At 40.3% G+C, this 21,473-nt stretch overlaps 1 protein-coding gene across 4 annotated transcripts in view; it reads left to right on the top strand.

The window, feature by feature from the left end:
* THSD4 (thrombospondin type 1 domain containing 4) overlaps positions 1 to 21,473 on the top strand; it is a 639,484-nt gene that overhangs the window by 274,825 nt on the left and 343,186 nt on the right. For all 4 annotated transcript variants that reach the window (XM_019659629.1, XM_019659633.1, XM_019659631.1 and 1 more), the window contains one exon: positions 8,946 to 9,082. In XM_019659629.1, the coding sequence (XP_019515174.1) occupies positions 8,946 to 9,082 (137 nt within the window). The remainder of the gene's footprint in view (positions 1 to 8,945; positions 9,083 to 21,473) is intronic.

Raw genomic sequence — 21,473 nt, 5'->3', positions numbered from 1 at the left:
CCCTCATGTGTGGGATCTGAACCGGGGCCCTCTGGCATCCCAAGCCAGTTCTCAACCATCGCGCCACTCGGCCGGCCCACACCAACATTTCTTACTCCCTGACTATTTTAACTGTCCTTTTGATATTTACCTTCTTATCACTAAATAATGCTTACATTGTTTCTCCTGGATTTTTCAGTGTTTTCTGTTGAAAATGAGGATGTATCCCTTTTTCATCATTCTCTCTCTCCACCTCACTGCATGTGGACTCTTCCCATCCCACACCCTCTTATCATAATTATGTTGTAATTTCAGTTAGATTAATAGCAGTTTCTTACATGGTGACCTTGTGCATAATCTTCATAGCAGAGCCATATAGTGCACTAGCTTATGTCAGATCTCCAGGACATTGATCCTGAGGTAGAGATTTGTGCCCAGTGTTTATCGGGGAGTGAACCTGGAACACTGTGAGATCCAGGATTGGACAGAGGGAGCAGATGGGCTGGGACAGTCACACAAAATTGCACCTGGTCCCACAGGAAGCTCTGAGCTGGGATAAGCCCTGCAGAGTTACCTGGAATTGAGCCTGGGTGGGCATTTGTAATACCACATAGACCAGTCACTGGATGGTGTCTATCTTTGGGGAGGAAGTTCAACCTTGGGTGAGGGGCTCCCTGAGGCTGATGGCCAGTTCCAGAAAGACACAGCTGTCAGCTACCAGCAGGCAACACTCTCAGCTAATGGATGGTCATGGTCGATAATCTGGGCATCACACTGTAGTATCCACTTCATGTACTGTGATTACTTTTATTTTCCTGAATTCCATTTTTTTCTCTCTTGTTAATAAATGCCTTTTGTTTTTAATTTGTCTTCTTTTCTTTGTGCTTCACACTTATGCAACCCCAAGCTCTCCAAATTGTGCAAATCTTTTTTCAATAACTTGACATCTCAATATCTTACAATCACAATATCCTAAAATTTATTATGTATTTTATCCATTTCATTTTCTTGAAGAAACATCTCATAGAACCTTCTTACCTGCTCCATTCTTTCCTTAGGGCACATCTGTCTTATCAGGGTCTCTTTACCCAAGTCCTGGTTAAAGACTTGCTTCTCTCTTGGGTTATATATTCGATTTCCTGGATCCCATACATTCTTCTTTCTTGGTTTATTCCTTCATTGTGATAGAAAACATTCTCCAGCAAGGGTACATGAGAGATAAATGGTGTGAGAATTGAATTTCTGAAAACGCCTTTATTTTTTTGTAGGCTGAGTATTTGACTAGATATGTAATTCTAATTTGGAAATGCTTTCCCTCAAAAATTATGAGGCATTGCTGTTATCTTCTAGTTTTTCAGTTATTGTTGAGAAATCCAATACCATTTTATTTGTTTCCTCTCTGGTAGTTTGTGTTATCTTTTCTTTATTCCAAGTGTCTTGAAATTTCACAGCCTTGGTGTTGTTCGTTATTATCCATTTATCAGGAGACTTCCCTGTGGGTCCCTTGCGCTCCTACAGGTCTAGTGAAGATTGCCGAGAATGCAAGACCCTGACCACTTTTAAACCAGGTCCTTTCTGAGGGTTGTGTTTGCAGTGAGCAACCTTGAGGGGTGCAGCCCATTTCTGTGCAGGACAGAGAGCAGGGCCCCTTGTTGCTTCCCAAAAAAGCAATGGGTTCCTCAAGCTCAGTGCTCCTGAGCTGCAGTGCAAAACCACTGGTCTGCAGCACCCATCTGGGCTCCTGCACGTTGCCCCCATGGGACCTTGGGGCAAGGGGAATTGACACAAACACGCTGATGCTCATTCTGCTTGCTCTTTCTTGAGAAATGAAGTCTTTTATCTCTGACTGAGGAGTCATATCTTCTGTCTGTATCCATGAAACAGTAACAGGCTAAGTTATTAATGATAAGGAGGGTAAAATCAAATCCCACGCCTACCACCATTGTTCTGGGCACTTCCTGGGCTCCTTCAATCTGGAAACAGAAATTTTCTTGAGTTCTTTACTTGATGATTCCTGGGGATCCAGGAAACAAACTACTGCTGCTTTTCTTTAAAAAAAAAATAGATTTATTGAGATAAAATTCACATAACCATGAAAGCCACCAATTTAAATAGTTCAATTTAGTGGTTGTAGTATATTTAGAAAGTTGTGCAACCATCACCAATATAGTAATACCTTGGTTTGCGAGCATAATTTGTTCCGGAAATAAACTACTCGTATTGCAAGACATCGCTCATTTACCATGTTAAAATGTATTAGAAATGTTTGCTCATCTTGCAGAACACTTGCAAACCACGTTACTCGCAATTGAAGGTTTTACTGTACATCATTTCAGAACGTTTTCATCACTCCAAGAAAAAAGTTCATACCCATTAGAAGTCATTCCACATTCTCTCCTTCCTCCAGCCCCTGGGCAACCACTAATCTTTCTGCCTCTATAGATTTGCCTATTCTGGACATTAAATATAATTATAAAAGATGTGGCTTTTTGTGACTGGCTTCTTTCACTTAGCATAACATTTTCAGGATTTATCTATGTCATAGCATGTATCAGTGCTTCACAGTTACTTTTTATCTTTGAATAATATTCCATGTGTTGATATTACACATTTTGTAAATTAATTACACATTAATTTACTGAAGGACATTTGGATTGTTTCTACTTTTTATAATAGCTATTATGAATAATGTTGCTATGAATATTTATGTACAATTTGAACATGAAACGTATGTTTTCATTTCTCATAAGTATATACCTAGAAGTAGAATTTTGGGGTCATATGGTAACTGCATTTGATATTCTGAAGAACTGCCAAATGTATTCTAAGGAACTGTTCCATTTTACAATCTTATCAGTGTTATACAAGGGTTCTGATTTCTGTACATCCTTGCTAACACTTATTATTATTATTATTATTATTATTATTATTATTATTATTATTATTATTATTTTAGCCATCCTTCGAATGTGAAGTGGTTTTGATTTTTATTTTGCTAATGATTTATATGTGATTTTGATTTATATTTCCCTAATAACTGATGATATTGAACATCTTTTCATGTGCTTATTATCCATTTGTATATCTTCCTTGGAGAAATGTATATTTGGATTCTTTGTCTATTTTTAGTTGGTTTATCTTTTTATTGTTGAATTATAAAAGTTCTTTATAGATTCTGGATACAAGTCCATTATCTGATATGTGATTTGCAAAAATTTTGTCTCATTCAGTGGGCCGTCATTTCGTTTTCTCAACAGAGTTCTATGATGAAGTCCAATTTGTTTATTTTTTCTTTTGCCACTTGTGCTTTTGCTGTATCACCTAAGAAACCAGTGACTAATTCAAGATCATGAAGATTTATACCTGTTTTTTTTTTCTAAGAATTTTATAGTTTTAGCTTTTACATTTAGGTTGATAATCCATTTTGAATTAGTTTTTGTATATGGTATGAGATAGAGGATTAACTTCATTCTTTTGTGTGTATATATGCAAAGTTGTCCCAACATCATTTGTGACAAAGACAATTCTTCCATGATTGACTTGTTTTGGCACCCTCATCACAAATTAGTGGACAAAAAATGTAAGAGTTTATTTCTGGATTTTCAATTCTATCCCACTGCTCTATATATCTAACTTTAGGATAATATCACACTTTATTAAAATCAGAAAATCTGAGTCCTCCAGCTTTCTTTTTTTTTTTCAAGGTAGTTTTGGCTATTCTTGGCCCCTTGCATTGCAATACAAATTTTAAGATCAGCTTGTCAATTTCTACCAAAAAAGTTAGCTGGTATTCTGATTGAGAGTGAGTGAATCTGAAAATCTGGGGAATATTGCCATCTTAACAATATAAAGTCTGTTGATTCATTAATATGGGATATCATTCCATTTATTTAGATCTTCCTTAATGTCTTTCAACAATGTATGGAAGTTTTAGTGTCTAACTAAGTCTTATTTTTTTTGTTGTTAAATTTATTTCTAAGTATTTTATTCTTTTTGATGGAACTGTGTTCTTAATTTCACTTTCAGATTGCTCATTGATAGTATATGGAAATAAAACTGGTTTTTGTATATTGATCTTGTATCCTATAACCCTGATGAGCTTGCTTGAAGTAATTTTTGTTGCGTTTTTTTTGGATTTTCTAATGCAAGATCATGTCCTCTGTAAACGCAGGTAGTTTTACTTATTTCTTTTTAATCTGTATATCTTCTATTTTTCTTGACTAATCTCCCGGGAAAGAAGTCCTTTTTACTTCTGTAATATCAGTAGTAATGTTGCCTCTTTATTCTTTGTTTTAGTATTTTGAGTCTTCCTTCTCTTATTTTAGGTCAGTCTATATAAAAGTTTCTCAATTTTATTCATCTTTTCAGATAACCAGCTTTGGGTTTCATAGATTTTCTCTATTGTCTCCCCCTTCTCTATTTAATTTATTTACATTCTGATCTCCTTCATTCTGTTGGCTTTGGGTTTAGTATATTTAGCTCTTCTTTTTCCAGTTCTTAAGGTAGGATATTAGGTTGTTGATTTGAGATGTTTTTTTAACAAGATGTTTACAACTATAATTTTCCCTCTAAGCACTGCTATAACTGTAGCCCATAAGTTTTTTTTTTAATTTTTATTAATCTCAAAGTATTTTCTAATTTTCCATGTGCTTTTTTTCCTTGATCAGTTATTTAGAAATATGTTAATTTCCACATATTTTTGAAATCCCCAAATTTCTTTTTGTTATTAATTCCTAATTTTATTCCATTGTGGTCAGTAAGCTACTTTGTATGATTTCAGTCCTTTAAAATATAGTGAGGTTTGTCTTATGACCTGACATTTGTTCCTTTCTGGAAAGTGCACTTGAGAAGAATGTGAATTCTGTTATTGTTGAGTGGTGTGCTCTATAGCTGTCTATTAGGTATAGTTGGCTTATAGTGTTGGTCAAGTCTCCTGTATCCTTGTTGATCTTACGTCTAGTTGTTCCATCCATTATTGAAAGTGGGGTATCAACATTTCAAACTATTATTATTGAATTGTCTAGTTCTCCTTTAGATTCTCTCAGGTTCAGCTTCATGTACTTTGGGCCTCTGTTGTTGGCTTCCTGATGGATTGACTCTTTATCATTATAAAGTGCTTTATTTGTCCTTAATAATTTTTGTCTTAAAGTCTATTTTGTCTATTATTAGAATCATATTTCAGTTGTCTTTTGCAAGTGTTCTCATTGCTTTTATAAAAGAGTTCATTTTCAGAGGATTTAGCCAACCATTCTGGAAAGTGGAACCTCTAACTGCTTCTTAAACACCCTTACAGACAGTTTCTCTGTTTATAGGACTCATTCTTCTTTATTTCCAAAGTTACCATTTGGAAATGCTATGATATAGGTAGATTTCTTGCTTTACTTCATTTTAGGATCAGTTTGCTTGGGTCTTACTAAGTCATTACCATGGGTCTTTTCTGCTTTCCACCTTCCAAAATTTTATAAATGTTAATTTCTTTCCTATTTTCTTTGTTTTTTACACAAGCAAAAGTGTCTTTACTCATATTAATGGCTTTTCCAAGGGAACAGAGCTCAATGCTTGGCTTAAATATTTAACTTTTATTTGAGAGTTAACCCTTTAACTGCTAACTGCTTTATTCTAACTAATCTGAATTTTCTTTTATATTCTCCAACTTTTTTTTTTAATTATCGGGGGGCATTTTTTTTGCTATCAGGGATCCAAATACCTGGCAATATCCTAAATTTAATTCAAGATAGTGCTTATATTAAATTTAAATTCAGACATGGAATTTGAACACCCTTAATTCAAAATAAGAATTGTCAGCTGCCTGCAAGTCTGTTCACTCTTTTTTTTCTTTTTGGCTGTGCCTTTTTTTTTTTTAGTTTTTTGATGTTGAATAATATTGTATGTCAACTATAATTATATATACATATAGTCTCGGGACATGGAGTAGAGTGTGGGAATGGAATCAATGGAATTGTTCACTCTTGATTTTCCTTGGAGCAGTGGTTCCAAGGAAACCACTGTGCACCAGAACCACCTGGAGGGCTTGTTAAAATACAGGCTGCCCAGCTCCACCCCCAGAGTTTCTGACTTAGGTGTTAGAGGTAAGGCCCAAGAATTTGCATTTTCAACAAGTTCCCAGGTGATGGGGATGCTTCTGGTCCTGCATCCACATGGGGAATCACTGCCTGAGTGTGTGGAAGGTCAAGGTGTTCCTATTGGGGGTGGGGAGGACATTTAGTAAGTGGGTGAAAACAGAGAAGGAGAGGAATAATAGGGAGATAAACAGGAAGTAGAAGGATGTGCCCACTTACCTTATCCGATTGCACCTACCTCGTGGCCACTCCTCTGTTGTCTCCATGATAAAACCATGACAAAACTGGCTTAGAGAAGCAGCTCCTGTCATCAGAATTGTAATTCTGTTCAAGGAAAATAAAAGGAATGAAGTGACTCTTGGTGAAAAATCTTAAACTGAAGCCCCGCATAAAAATGTATTTTTATTTGAAATTTTAAAGTGGTTGGGGAGTATGTGCAGAGTTTAGAGATGTCAGTTCTTATGTAATTTTATGAGAAGTACTAGGCTGAGTATTGCTAAGGCAGCAGGATCTAGGCAGTTTTGTTAGGAAGGTTCTTGTCCACAGGTTTCAGTTATCTGCTGAGATCCCCCTTTTGCCTCGTTTCAAGTCTGAGAAGGCAGGGACACTGTCAAAGCCACGTAGTCAGAGGGTCAGAGCTAGTGGCTGGTTTGGGCACAGGTAGGAAGAGCCCAGATTTAAGGCCATTCCTCTGGGTTATTTTCATGTAGCCATTTGGAGATTCTGCCATAATTATCTCAGGTTTGGCCATGTTTTTTGGCTCTCAGAATGTTCTTTGGTAGGGTGATTACAGATATTGAGAAATAAAATAGTGGTTGCAAAGAATAGAGATGGTTGGGAGGAAGCCAAGAGAAGTGAGAACTCAAAACTCTTGCCCCATACGAGGCTGCCTTTCAGACACTCTTATTACTTAAGATGCAAGGCACCTGGATACTTCCTGCTGTCACTTCAGAAAGTGAGGAGCTGGGAAGAGAGGAAACAGCGTCTAGATAGATAGATAGATGACATGAGAAAGCAAGTTGTAGGAAACTAGTTTTACCTCTGTCCTACCACGTCATTTTTTTGGCCGTGTGTGTGTGTGTGTGTGTGTGTGTGTGTGTGTGTGTGTTAATCTATATAATGATGGTTTAGTTTTAGATGATTCCCAAAGGTGTTTTCATCTTTGGTATTCTTTAATTTTTTTTCCCAAGATCACCTCTTATATCTTTTGGGCAGGCAGGGTAAGAAACCAAGTCTCTTGACTTGTAAGAGACAGCTCAGGATATATAGAAGATTCAGTCTTTCCTAAACCACGTGGTCCCAGGGCTCCATATTATTTCCTGGTAGCAGTTTTCAATGGCTTTGGAGGAGAAGGAAGTTCATTGCTATGACAGTCAGGCAGCCACACTGGGGAAAATATGATGTATTGTCTTGTGTAGGAAAAAGTCAGTATTATCCAATCCAGGAATCAGATTTTCAGACAAAGGCATGACCTTGGAGCATGCTGTCTATGGCTGAGCATAGCATTAGTCTTCTCTCCAAAAACAGTTGAAAAAAACCAGCGTGTACTTGGCTTGTCTGTCTCTTTTAGATATGGAAATATATCTTGCCTGGAAATGTTTCTCATTCTTATTTTGAAGGCTACTAAATTGCTCTGGAGATAATAGTTGTAGTGGTGATTAATTTAGCATTTATTGAGCACCTGTGTGCCAGGCTCTCTGTGAAGTGATAGAAATATAGAGAAATATTCTGAGTGGGGAGAAGGGAGAGAAAGGCCAACCAAAAAAAGTGCCAATATTCATTTATCCATCCCTTTTTTTTTATTCCTTGGGGATTTGTTGAGCATTTCCTATGTGTACAGCTTTGTACTGAATGCTGGGGATACAAAAGTGAATAAGTCAGACACGTACCTCCCTATGGTCCCTCAAGACCATGTTTCAGTGCAGCTTGGTTAACCCTATAGTAGAGAAGGCCAGATAAGCCTGCGATGGGTGGATATATAGGTGAGATCAGGATCCATGGAGGGCTTCCTGGAAGAGGTGACCTGGGAACTAGAACAAAGTAGAAACAGATGCTAACCAGTTAAGCAATGGCTGGACAGAGGAAGTGTTTAGTTTGGTAGAGAATCTAGACTTAGGAAAATGGTAGGAAATGAGACTATAAAGGCAAGCGAGGTTCAGCTCTTGAAAGATATGTTATCCCTTGTTTAAGAGTTTGGATTTCAACCTAAGGTGATGGGGAAACCACTGAAATATCTCATAATGGAGGAATTATCACAGGAATCTCCAGCCATTTAAAAGAGCATAAAGATGATATAACCGAATAGTTTTTAAGTTTTTTTTTAAAAGGCAGATCATTAAAACTGTGTGCTCACTGTGATTTCTGATACATAAAATATAATTATGACTATGGCAAAGTATGGGAAGATGTCTGAAAGTAGAGTATTATTTGCATTGTGAGATTCTTTAAGAATTCCTTTATAATACTCAGCATTGAATCTCTACATATGCCAGTCGATCAGGCTACATACAGTCCCTTCCCTCTACCGTTAAATATGGAGACAGATAATCATGTTCATGCAGTCTTAAAAAGCATGTGGTGATAAAATGTCCAGAATAGGCAAACCCACGGAGACAGAAAGTAGATTGGTGGTTACCAAAAAGGGGTGGGGGAGGGAAATTGGGAGGGATAGCTAACAGGTCCAGGGCTTCATTTGGGGGCAATGGAAATGCTCTGGAATTAGTGGTAATGGTTATACAACATTGTGAATATACTAAAAAACACTGAATTGTACACTTTGGTTAAAATGGTTAATTTTGTATTATGTGACCTTTATGTTAATAAAAATACAGGAAGAAAAAGATGCTAACAGTTTGTTTGTTTTTGTTTTTGTTTTGTTTTGGGTAGTAAAGGGCAATCGGAAGTGTGAGCTGAACTGCCAGGCAGTGGGGTACCGCTTCTACGTCCGGCAAGCGGAGAAGGTCATTGACGGCACCCCCTGCGGCCAGAACGGCACGGCCATCTGCGTGTCTGGGCAGTGCAAGGTAGGTGCTCGTGACTGGGGCAGCTGGGATGGATTCTCGGAGTGTCTGAGCCCTGATGGCCGATGCTCTGCGTGCCTGGCGGTGGCCTGCTACCTGCCCCCAGCCGCCTGGACCGTGAGGTCTGGCAACTGCGCCCGCTCTGTGTTTTCCTTCTCTGGGAGTTGCCGTGTCTCGCGCTGGCATTTCAATTATTAAGTGATTTATGTCTACACCACGTGCTTCCAAAGGGACACAGCGATCTTTGCTCACTGGGTCAGGAACTCCTTTCTTAACTCTAAGTGGAGGCTATGGAAAGGCCACTGTGGATGGGTCCAGAAGTGGTCGGCATCATCAGGGTGGGTTTTGAGGGCATGGCATAGTTTATCTTGCTTTCTACCAGATAGGACAGGCTTCCAAATGGAAGTCGTCTGGTGCCTTTTACAGCAGAAGCTGTACTTTAAACAGGGAGTTTTCAGCCTCCTTGGACTTTTGAAGTCTGTTCCAGAAACTGCCCCCACTGGCATTCTGCAGGTGTTCTGGGTTTGAGAGAATTCTTATGGGACACTAACCTTTGATAGAAAGTGTCATTTGGTTAAAAATAGGCATCTTAGATGAGATGGCAGAAATCCCATAGCCATATGAACTTGGGCTTGGACTTCCAGCCTCCTTTCATCTAGAAATGTAACAGTGGAGCTGAGACTCGAGCAGGTAAATGACTCTTTGGAGCCCAGACTGAGATTCTATCTTAATTAATGCTCAAGAGCTGGCAGGACTGATTTTCATCAAAGGAGTGTTTTGGCTATCACATCTGAAAGTTCCCCGTCATATTTTGAATGTAAATTGCCAAGTGTTTAGTACTAGAGCTATTCAAGTGTGATTTATAATCACAACCTTCCCCTTCCAGCCTTTTTTTTTTATGAGATTTCAAATAGGATACAAAATAACTTATCAAAGCACCATGGATATTCTCAGATTTTGATAGGACATTAAGAAAGGAGAAAGCTGACATTTGATATCATTTGATGTGTGTGTGAAGTGTCTTTGGAAGAGCAAAACCCCCAAAAAATTAGGAGGTGGCATTCAAGAGGCAAAGGACATGGTCGGAAGTCCAGAGCAGGCGGAGACCTGCCTGACCTCCAAGTTTCCACTTCTTTGGAAAAACCATTGGGTGTCGCACATCCCCGCTGAGTCCCGCTGTCCTCAGATAACACCTGAGGGAGTTCTGTTAGAGTTTTGTGGTGTCCAGCTCAACTGGTCTCTGCTTCTAAATGTTACTGAGCTTGAAATAATGGTCTTTAAGCAACCTAGCTTTTTCTTTCAGGTCCTGGATAAACTTTTTATTTCCTGAATGCAGCTGTACACTGCTGGGGGGTGGTAGAGTGTAATGGTTAAAACATTCCCTCTGAAGTTAGATTGCCTGGGTTCAAATCCTGCCTCTCCCACCGATTTACTATCTGGTCTTGTCCAAGCTTGATCAGCTCTCTGGGCCTTTGTACTTCCCGTACAGCATGGGAGAAGTACCTACCTCCTGTCTTGTAGTGAATCATGAGCTAACACGTGTAAGGCCCTTGTAACAGGTCTACACACGGCACGCACGTTGGCACGCATCATTATGATTGTTTATGCCCACGTATGTCCTGTAGTATTTGAGTTTTTAATGTGGAAGTATTTGCTCTTTTTTTTTTTGTAGATTATAGATTCATGAGATTCACATCATCTTCTGAGGTGGGTTCTCTCACTATAGCATGACTCACCAGGGGATTGCAGAGTCTAATTGGATAAGTCTGGGGAATGGCCGAAGAGTCTGAGTTCCTGACAAGCGCCCAAGTGACGCAGATGCTGCTGGTCTGTACTTTGTGTAGCAGAGTTTTAAAGGACACTTTGATTAAAACATAGTTAACACAGAGCCAGAAATGTAAATACAGAGTGGTGAAATGACTTGGAAGGAAGATGAAATGTGGCTTTTTGCCATTGGGCGAGCATGTTTTCTTGGTGTTGCATTAAGTGTCTCTGAACTGATGATATGAAAGAAAAACAAACACTTATAAGGACATGGGTATGGGTTTTTACTAATTGATGAAAACCACTCAAACTGTAGGGCAACACAGTTTAAAGATGATAATCGCTAAAAGACGAGACAAACATTCCCAAGATGTGAGCAGATTAAGGGGAGTTTGGTGTTATGAGGACAACTTTGATATTCTATCATACTTGTTCTCTGTGCTTTTGCCTGAAATTCGCTCATTGAAGTTGTTGGAACCACTGACTCTCCCATCCACTTTAGAATTTCAGTTTAAATAATCTGAAATACATTTGCTTCCCAAGCTGAGGTTCTGTTTACTTTGCAACTTTCAAAGGGTGAAGTGTCCATTTCTGAATATTTGATTGGAAGCCCAGAATTCAAATTAATATCTCTGCCTGGCTGACTTGTGGCCAAGAGAGCTGTCACTCACGGACACGAGTGTCTGCCTCGGATAGAGCTCTAGAAAGCCACTGTTGGCCACATCAAGTTGAAAAGCAAACCCAGGCTTGCCACAAATGTTAATGAAAGGCAACAGCACTGAATAGGACTAAGAGTGAGACCTACCAAAGAGTAGCTAGGGGAGAAAAGTGTCCTCTGACACCACGCCAGAGAAAGGCCCAGGCCCACCCAGAGCAAGCTGCAGTGCTGTGCTCCAGCCCCACGCAGAGCACGCCCTGGTCAGCCATCTTTACCCCATGGCTGGTGCACTGCTCCATTTAGATCCAAGAGTTGGAAGAGGGGCAGGAAGCATGCAGACGTCCTTGGACTAGGGGCTGGAAAACATGGGGGTCCCCATCCAGTCCCTCAGTGCTGGGTGACATGTCCTTTCTTGACAGGGACTGAAGGATCCCAAATGTTGGCCTCAGGCTGAGGACTGCGTATAAACAGGCTTTGAAGGGAAGCGCTCTGGCCCTGTCTTTTCCTAAAGACTTCTATATCTGAAGCTCTCAGAGCTCCTGCTGTCCTCATCCTGATCCCTTCCTTCTAGACATCCAGCGGGACCACCTGACCAGTCTGCAGAGCCATCTCTGAGACATGTCCAGCCCTACCCAGTCATTACTGTTATTTACGGGAATGAAATAGCATTTATGTCTAATTAACAGAGATCACAGTAATAATTTCTGTCATTGAGCATCACAGTAACTGCACTGTGTTTTTTTTTAAACTTGATCTCAGCTTTAAACTGAAACTTTCTGAGTTTTTATAGTTTGATGTGTATTTATTATTTCTGCTCACAAATTAATAAAAATAGATGAAACATTGCCTTCAGAGGTATAACAGGCATTTGAAAGAACAGGGTCACTTGGGTAAAGACGACCAAAAAAAACCACCCCAATCTTCGCTCCCTGGAGACCAGCGTTTCAGAAACCTTAGGCTTCTAGACCTGAATGATGCTGAGTCAGAATCACTCCAAGACCCTTCCTCCTCCCCGCCCCCACCCCCACCCCAAAAGTCTTTGATGGTGAAAGAAAAGTCCTTGAGTAAGTACCTTACAACACAGAGGCTGATGCAGAATCTCAAAGGAGGAAGGTTGGAGCTGATGCAAGCTAGTAAAGAACCATTTCTGAGAATTGACCACATGCCAGACGCTGAGCTATGAGCCTTACATACAAAATTGTGTCATCACTTCTTTTGTCTTCACAATAACTCAATCGATAGGAATTATTATCCCCATTTTACAGAGGACTGTTGAAAAGATGAAATGACTTGGATGCACTAAATGCTGCATAGGGCTTGACTATTAATATTGACTTTTTAGGATTGCACCGTTAATCAGAACAGAAATAGTCCTTTATATGTGATGGGGAGAAACCTGCATGCTTTATGTCTCCCCTATTCTGAGTTTATTTTCCTCACTGCCTCTTTCCAAAACGGACTGCCTTTCCAAAACACACATCAGGACGTGCCTCTCCTTTGCTTAAATTCCATCTGGGGCGCCCCATTGCCTGTGGAATAGAGGCCAGGCCCTTCATCATCTGTCTCCTGTCAGGCCTCCCTGGGCCCTCAGTGCTGGCCAGGCTGGGATGTGTTGCTCCCTGAGCCCGCAGACCTGCAGGGTTGTGCCTCCCCGAGAATGTGCAGTGTCCTGTCGGCCTGCAGTGCCGCTCTGTGCTCTCTTGGTCCACCCCATGGACTCTGATCACAAGCCACTGGCTGACCCCTTGGGCACTGACGATACTATTCCTCTGTTCCTACTTCTTGTAACTACTTGTTCCCATCACCCCCGCCTGCCACTCAGCCACCCTGGGAGCAATTCCAGGCACTCTGCTTTAGCAAAATGCCTATCCTTTGAATAGGTGCTTAAAATAAATGAGTAAATGAATTAAGGTATTTGGTGACTCAATCTATTGGATTGCAGCAAATGAAACTATTCTGAAGTGCAGCATAGCGTTTTCTCATTTTGGGCTGGGATGGGCAGTTGAGTGCAGATAAAACAAGGATGTGAAGCCCCTTGGCCAAGTCCCCAGAACCCAAGGCCTCAGAGATTGGGGAGAGTTCTTGGCAACTCCCAAGCTTCTTCTGTCTCCCTCGTCTTGTTTTTAATTTTGCTCGCTCTGAATTTCCCTAGTCCCTGCGGAGCTAATGACAGGAAGAACATAAGAAATGTGAGGGTGCGCTCCCATGGTGCCTTCTGTTGAGGGGAAAGAGCCCCCTCTGCCCACCACCCTTCCCCCCTCATCCCTAGTCAGCCGTCACCTTCCGTGCAGGGCGTTGCCTGTGGGGGGCTTTCACACCTCCTCCCCAGCTGGGATACTGCTAGGCTTCCAGTGGGACACGTCAGCAGCCAGTTTCATATTTACTCAATAAGTTCAAACCAGGTAACGCTTTCCAAACGTTCAGAGATAAGCTGTGAACCCATGTGTGGCCCTGACTGGGAAGGGCGACAATAATGGGTGTGGGGTATATGTGTGTGCGCATGCGCTTGTGGGTGTTCAGGTGTGGGTGAGAGTGAATGGTTGTCACTCTCTTTAGAAATGACTGCTGTTATGCTGTCTGTAGCCGAACAGGTAGACCCTGCTGGTTTATCTGCCTGCTTGCCCTCAGTTGCTTTTTTTTTTTTTTTTGGTTAATGGCTTTTTTTGTGTGTGTGAATTTGCTTAGAGTTCTATTGTTACTTGAAACCAAGAGAATAATTGCATTGGGTAAAGTGTTCTCCTCTTTGCCAGACCTTTGCGTGAGTCAGCCTTGAAGTAGGGAGGAGAGCTTTTACTTCATTTGAATTCCCAGCGTGTGTGACACTTTGTGGCCTCCCTCTGGTATCCCCGCCCCAAACGAACAGTGTTCTAAAAGCTCTTTCTGTTTGTGACTGTTAAAATACTTATCATATTATGATATAATTATTTTGGCACATGTTTCAGCTCCTAAAGGAGAGAGAATGGGTTTTATATATATTTGTACCCTCAGTGTTTAGCATATGAAAATTATTCAATAGTGGTTTGAAAATAGATGAGTGAATGAACAAAAGCAAGTTAGAAACTGACTGTGAAACCTCCTTTCCTACAAATAATCGAGAATAGGGTTAATGAAGCACTAACATTTCAGAGCTCAGGCGCTGTTCACAAGACCTCTTGAAATTTAAACCTAAAGTAAATCTGATTAAATTTGCTTGATTATATGCACTTCTTTCCCATTATCTATGATTTTTTCATTCTCAAACATGGGGACCACTACCTAACATAATAACTCTTTAGGTTTCTTAATTCATACATACTTATTAATTATTATTAATTATCCATTAACAGCCCAAGCAATACACATAATTATTAATTAATTCAACAAATAGTCTTAACTGCTCACTGCCTTACACCGGGCTAGGCACTGGAGATAAAACAATGGGAAAAAATTAATGCTGTTCCTACCCACCTTGAGCTTAAAATCTAAAGGAGAAAGAAATAAAGAGAAACAACTGGTTAACAGGCAAGAATTACACATTTTGATGAGCGTTAGGAAGCTAATGGGGAACTGAAATAGCAAACAGCAGTGGGGAGGCACACATGGAGAGCGTCAGGGTGGAGATAACCTGTAGGGGCGACGCTCCTTACTGACCTTGCAGGTGCCGGGGCTTGGAGGAAACGTGGGCCACGTCTGCAGCCCAGGCCCCAGTACACATGCTCTGCTGAGGAGCTGACAGGTGCGGACATGCGCAGTTTGTGCCTTCTCCCTGCTCTCTGTGCTGCTAATCGGGTCTCCTCCTGAAGGTGCTGTTATTACTTCCTCCCAGGTACCCACACACCTTCCTGAACACATGCTGGCTTTAGCAATACCAAAGCCCTCTACTAACTCCATTAAGTCATTCTCCAGGCCCAGAAAGACTGCCCTGGAAACTGAATGAGGTAACGGGACAAGAACAGGTTTGGGGGGCAGCCAGGATCTCCAGTACTAAAACAGATACTAGAGGGGCTACACAGGTAAGGATGGGGTGGGATATTCAGAGCTTCCAACTTACCCCTCCTGGTGGCCCCTCCTGTACCAGAGTGTCTGAAGAGAGGGAAATTGAGGGTCCCTTTCCCCAAGCTTTCTAAAGGAATGGGCAGCATAAAGAAGTGTTCTATCTAAATCAGCAGTGGTGATGACCGGCACTTGGAACTTAGAAATGAAAGGGAGCTTCCGCAGAGAAAGTCCTCTGGGCCAAATAGTCCACGTCTGCCCCCCCACCCCCATCCCTGCCCCTAAACCAAACACAGATCGGAAGCATCCTCTGAGTAGGATCTGTTATGGCACAGACGCTGCAGGGTTATGCGATGCTCATTGTATACCAGCTGACGCCACAGACACTGTTCCCCAAGGCGTGTGATAAAATGTGAGCGACGCAGAGACCTGTGCTGCTCTGCAGACTAACAAGGTCAAGGGGCAGTAGCCCCCTTTCTCTTTGGTCCCCATGCACATTCTGACTAGTCAGCTCAAGTTCTAATTGGCCTAATGACTGCTGACATCAGATCAGACTTTGTTTCTAACGGACCTAGGCTGCTCAGCCTAATGATGACAGAGGCTGGAAGTCCCAGTGAGGACAGGAAGGGAAATACCATCATCCTAACACCAAGTTTGGGCATCTCGTTTAAATTTCTGCACAAAGTCAGGTCCAACCAAATAGTGAGTAGCATTGCTAGTGCAATAGAAAAGCCTTAGAAAAATATCCTGAGAGGTTGTACTTCTAGGTAGAAATAGGTATAAGAGGACAAAAGTGCCAGATGAAAACACTTATATTTTTTTATTTCATAGTCTTAGTAGATTGTTATCTGTATATTAATATGTCATACTTTTACGTGACTCACACATCAAAAAGGATAATCCCTTGTTTCCTCTCTACCAGGGTTCCCATTCCCCAACAGGAAATAACCACTTTGAGAGTTTCTTTCTTAAGGCAGATATTTTTCTGTACCTACAAGCCCATTCATATGATACTGTTTCCCCCTTCTTTTTGACACGGTAGCATATCACACCACACATGGCCCTGAACCTCGCTTTCCTTACTTAACATACCTTGGAGAATTTTCTGTTTCAATATCTATAGTTAGTTGTGTAGTACTGCACTGAATAGATTAATTGCAATGTAATTATTTGTGATGTATATTTAGATTGTATCCAGTCTTTTACCATAACCAGTAATGCTGTCATCAGTACGCTTGTGCACGGGCCATTTTACATGTTTGCAAGTATCTGTAGGATAAATTCCTAGAATCCAGTCAAGAGTTCCTATGTATTTGTGATTTTCATGCGTGGTGGGTGGCAATTTGCTTTTTGAAACAACACTCCCACCAGCAATGTCTGAGGTGGTGTGTTGTTGGACGCTGGGATTTTGGCCCATCTGATTAGTGAAAACTGGTGTTCTGAGTAGTTTTCATTTGCATTTGTTTGATTTTGAGTGAGGTTGACCATCTTTTCATGTGTTTAAGAACCACAACCTGGAGTAGGATGAGCGAGGTGCAGAATTTAAGGAGGCATTAAATTAAATGAAATTCTCAGGGTCTTCTTGAATGTTGTGCCTTGGGCACCTTACTTGCCCTACTCTATTCCCAGCTCTGGAGAGCTTTGCCCTCCTGACCTAGGAACCACTTACATTCCTTTTTGTGTGATCTGTCTTTCTATTGGGTTGTTGATCTTTTTCTTAATTTGTAGGAGCATTTCACACATGAAAGAGATATTTTAAATGATGTAAGTTGTGGGGCAAGGGTTATTTGCTTGTTTTGTTTTTAGGTAGTCTTTGACTTATGCCTTTGCACATGGGGTTTTGTTTATTTTTGCCATGCAGAGGTTTTTAAATTTTTAAGTGGTAAATTGTAATTTTCTCTTTTATCATTCTAGATTTTGTGCCATAGAAAGACCTTCTGTGCTCTGAAATTTAAAAAAAAATTCTGTCTTCTTTATGACTCTCTGCTTTCACATTTTTATATATACATTTTATATTAATCCACTTGGAATTTACCCTAATATATCATGGATTCAATTTTACTTTTCCTCAGATAGCTACCCAGTTATGCCTTTACCATAATTGAATTACTCTTTCCCCCACTATTTTGGGGCTCCCCTCTTTATTTTATATATATATATATATATATATATATATATATATATATATATATATATATATATATATATATATATATATATATATATATATATAAATATATATAAATATATATATATATAATCTGTCTGTACATACGTATGTATGTATTGGGGCATTCTGTTCTATTCTATTCTATTCTATTCTATTTGTCTGTGTATGAAACAACAGAATGTACATTTTGAAAGAGAAATAAAACTTTCCGGTGTTTGAAGTTATGAAAGGTAAGCTTGCTCTTTGCTTGGACCTAATGCACTCACGAACTTCGGATGGAAATCTTTCTCTGTGTATTACTTGGAAAAGCCATCTGTGTTTAGGGGCCTTAGAAGGACTTCATATTACAATACCATTTTACTTGATTGAAAAACGGATATTCCATGAATTTTTAGAACTGGTATAGCAGAAGTTAAAATCATGAAAAATGTGCCAGATGACAAAAGTAGTAGATTCTTTGAAAAATGTGATAAAAGTTTAGCAGCTATTTTCTCTTTTAGAACAAATTGGGAAAAAATCCTAAGAGCAACCCAGCTCTTCTGGTACCATTTTCTGTTATTTGGTGAATAGGCGATATCGGCTACAAGCCATATTTTATACAGAGCCTATTAATTTCTTAAATTTTATCAACCCATCTTCTGATGGTTTGAGATTTCCAGTTTTTCCTACTTTTTTCTCTTGTGCTTTATTTTCACAATTCTCAGCAAAATGCTAGTAATTGTAGCATTTAAGGATCTTAAGAACCTGGTTTACTAACTGAATCTTGAGAGGTTGCTAGGAAAAAGGATTCTTTTTTGCTCTACCTCCAAACCCAGCCAAAAGGACTGAGGAAGGAAGATCAGTAATGGCCATGATTGTCACTTAAAGGGAGGGAATATAATCAGATGTATAAAAAGATCCTGGATTTAAACATTTGGTTTCCAAATGCCAGCCTTGTTTTCTCAAAATTGTATTTGACAAAACCTCAAAGTATGTTTGTCTCTCTTGTGAGAGCTATGGTGAGCTTTTCCTGGGTGACAGATCTTTGTGTCTTTTGGGTTTCAAATCAGTTTCTAAAAGCCTAATCTAAATACTTCACGCACACAATGGGAGGTTTCAAATACATGATATAAGTAAAGTGCTCGGTGTTCCAATGGTGCTTGATTGTGTTCTCACTATTATTTCTCACTTGGGGCAAAGTTAGCTATTATATATATATATATATATATATATATATATATATATATATATATATATATATATATATATATATATAAAGCCCCTCTGAGTGAGGCTAGGGAATATGTAAATGGAAATCTGTGTCTTGTTGCTGTGTTCCAGCTCTTATAGATTATATAGCACAATGTCAAATAAATGGGACTTTAATACTTCATGGTGATACTTCTTTTTCTGATAACTTATGAAGGGTGGTTTAGTATAACTGGTTAATAGTGACATCTAGTGTTCAGTATTGAAATTATACATCCTTCTTAAAAGCAGCCTCTAAATCAGTGGTTCTCAACCTGTGGGTCACGACCCCTTTGGGGGTTGAATGACCCTTTCACAGGGGTCGCCTAAGACCATCGGAAAACAAAAAGATATTTACATTATGATTCATAGCAGTAGCAAAATTACAGTTATAGAGTAGCAAGGAAAATAATTTTATGGTTGGGGGTCACCACAACATGAGGAACTGTATTAAGGGGTCACGGCATTAGGAAGGTTGAGAACCGCTGCTCTAAATAAAGGATTGTTTAATTCAGGACTGGCGATTTGAATGAATAGGCCAGAATTTTACAAGTGGAAATGAAATAATAACGGTAATAACTGAGGCAGATTTCAGTGAGAAGGGTAATGACAACACCAAGAACTGTAAATACTTGAGGGATACTGTGCATGGATATGCAAAGTAAACTGCTGTCTACTTTCAGACTTGGTTTTGAATCCGATTTTTTAGTTCAGCTCTCTTTGGCCTTTCCCAAACCAGGTGTGGGTGTGAATTCACTAAGCAAATTGTCTCAAACAAGTCATATAATTTCTCAATCTCCTTAAGTATAAATTAGAGATGCTGAGACCACCTCTTAAGATTCTGGGCGAATTAAATGAGATTTTGTTTCATGTGTAGAGGTCTGAGTTCAGCGTGGTGTGCATCGTGGAGGGTGGTGCTGGTGGTGATGTGTCTGGGGCTCATCTGCTAGATGTTGATGTCTAAGGGTAGCGAAGACAGACGGGGACCAGGTGCAGACATTGTCCAGGAGATTGTAAGTAGCTCCTGGGAACAGTGAGCAACAGGGGCCGTGTCCTGAGATGAACAGAAAATGTGGACTGCATGAGGCTCGGATAAACAGAACCATGCTGCCTAAAAAGGCACTGGGGCTGAGAAAGCTACTGCCCAGCTGACTTGGGATACAGGGTGCGGGAGAGAGGGATGGAAGGAAGTGTCGGGCATCTTTGGGAAGAGTGTTCTGCCTTTGGACTTTAAGATAAAGTGCAGGAACAATTACTTATTCTGCTAATCATGAGCTGGGCCTCCTCTGTTCAATTTCTTGACTATCCTGACCCCCATTTTCCATTTCGGTAATGTGGGGGTGATAACGGTACTGACCTGCCCAGGGTGTAAGGATTAAATGAGAAGAAGCATATAAGATCCTTAGCACACACTTGGCATGGCTTATGAAGCATGGTATAACTCTTGACTCTTGTTTCTCTCCAAAGGGTGGAGATGGAAGCAGAAGACTAAAAACAGGACAAACAAAACTCTCTTCAGCCCCGGCCACGTGACTGATTCCTCCTTGCCTTTCTACCCTCTTCCCCCTGTCTCCTAGAAATGCTTTTCTTCCTGTACCTCCCGCATAGATCTCCCCTGGGAAGCATTCCCTGACTTGGGGACACAGGGGTGGGGGGTGTGGGGGGGTGGAGGAACACACAACATCGATCACTCCTTGTACAGTGTCCCCAGTTTTGACACACTTTCTGTTCTCATTAGACTGTAATGCCCATATTTGTTTACACATCTGACCTCCCTGACACACAATGAGCCCCTTGAGGACAGACTTAAGAAATGTTGATAAAATTGAACAATACGATATGAGAGACCGCAGACAGGAGAGGAGCAGACAGAGAGCGTTCAGCACGTGTGGCAAAATGTGCATTGAGTCTGGGGGAAGGGTGTATGGATGTCTATCGAACTATTCTTACAGCTTTTTTTTCATGTTTGTGATCCCTGAAAATACAAAATTAGAGGGGCAAAAAATGAAAGATTTGCCTGGTTTTCCTTTTTGCATTCAAAGCCTTTCTTTTGGGGAAGATTGAACTAGACTCTGACACCTGCCGTGTGTTTTCCCCTTTCCTTGCCTGGCCTCTCCGGCGGCTGAGAAATACTATTTGTGTCCAAATGATTAAGCTGTCCTCTGTCTGCAAGTTCTGTACCTGACTTGGTTCTGCTCAGCTGGCATTCCTACCTGTCATGAAGAGAAAAACAGATCACTCTCCTTCTGTATGTGAAAACGGGTGCTTGGAAGCCACAGTGTATTTTGGAATATTGGATGAGGCGAGATACCATGAAATTCTGCAAAGAGGAGGCATTCAAACAGCCCTGTGAAAAAGCATGTTCAGTTCAGAGGCAAAATAAAAACTATACATTGTCACTTCCAGGTCCCCCTGCTGGGCATGTACAGAACTGCCACATCCCAGATCACGTAAAAAATTCTATTATATGCTGTACTTTTGAAAAGCATAAAAGGTGCCTTGTTCAAAGCTATATCCTATCCCATTCCCTTCTACAGCATGTATTGCTTAAGTGGTTAAGCTGTGTATTAAAGTAAAACAGGCAAATGTAATTTTAAAATGAA

Source organism: Hipposideros armiger, unplaced genomic scaffold (assembly GCF_001890085.2).
Source record: "Hipposideros armiger isolate ML-2016 unplaced genomic scaffold, ASM189008v1 scaffold_302, whole genome shotgun sequence".
Lineage (NCBI taxonomy): Eukaryota > Metazoa > Chordata > Mammalia > Chiroptera > Hipposideridae > Hipposideros > Hipposideros armiger.
This window is presented reverse-complemented; position numbering and strand designations above follow the sequence as displayed.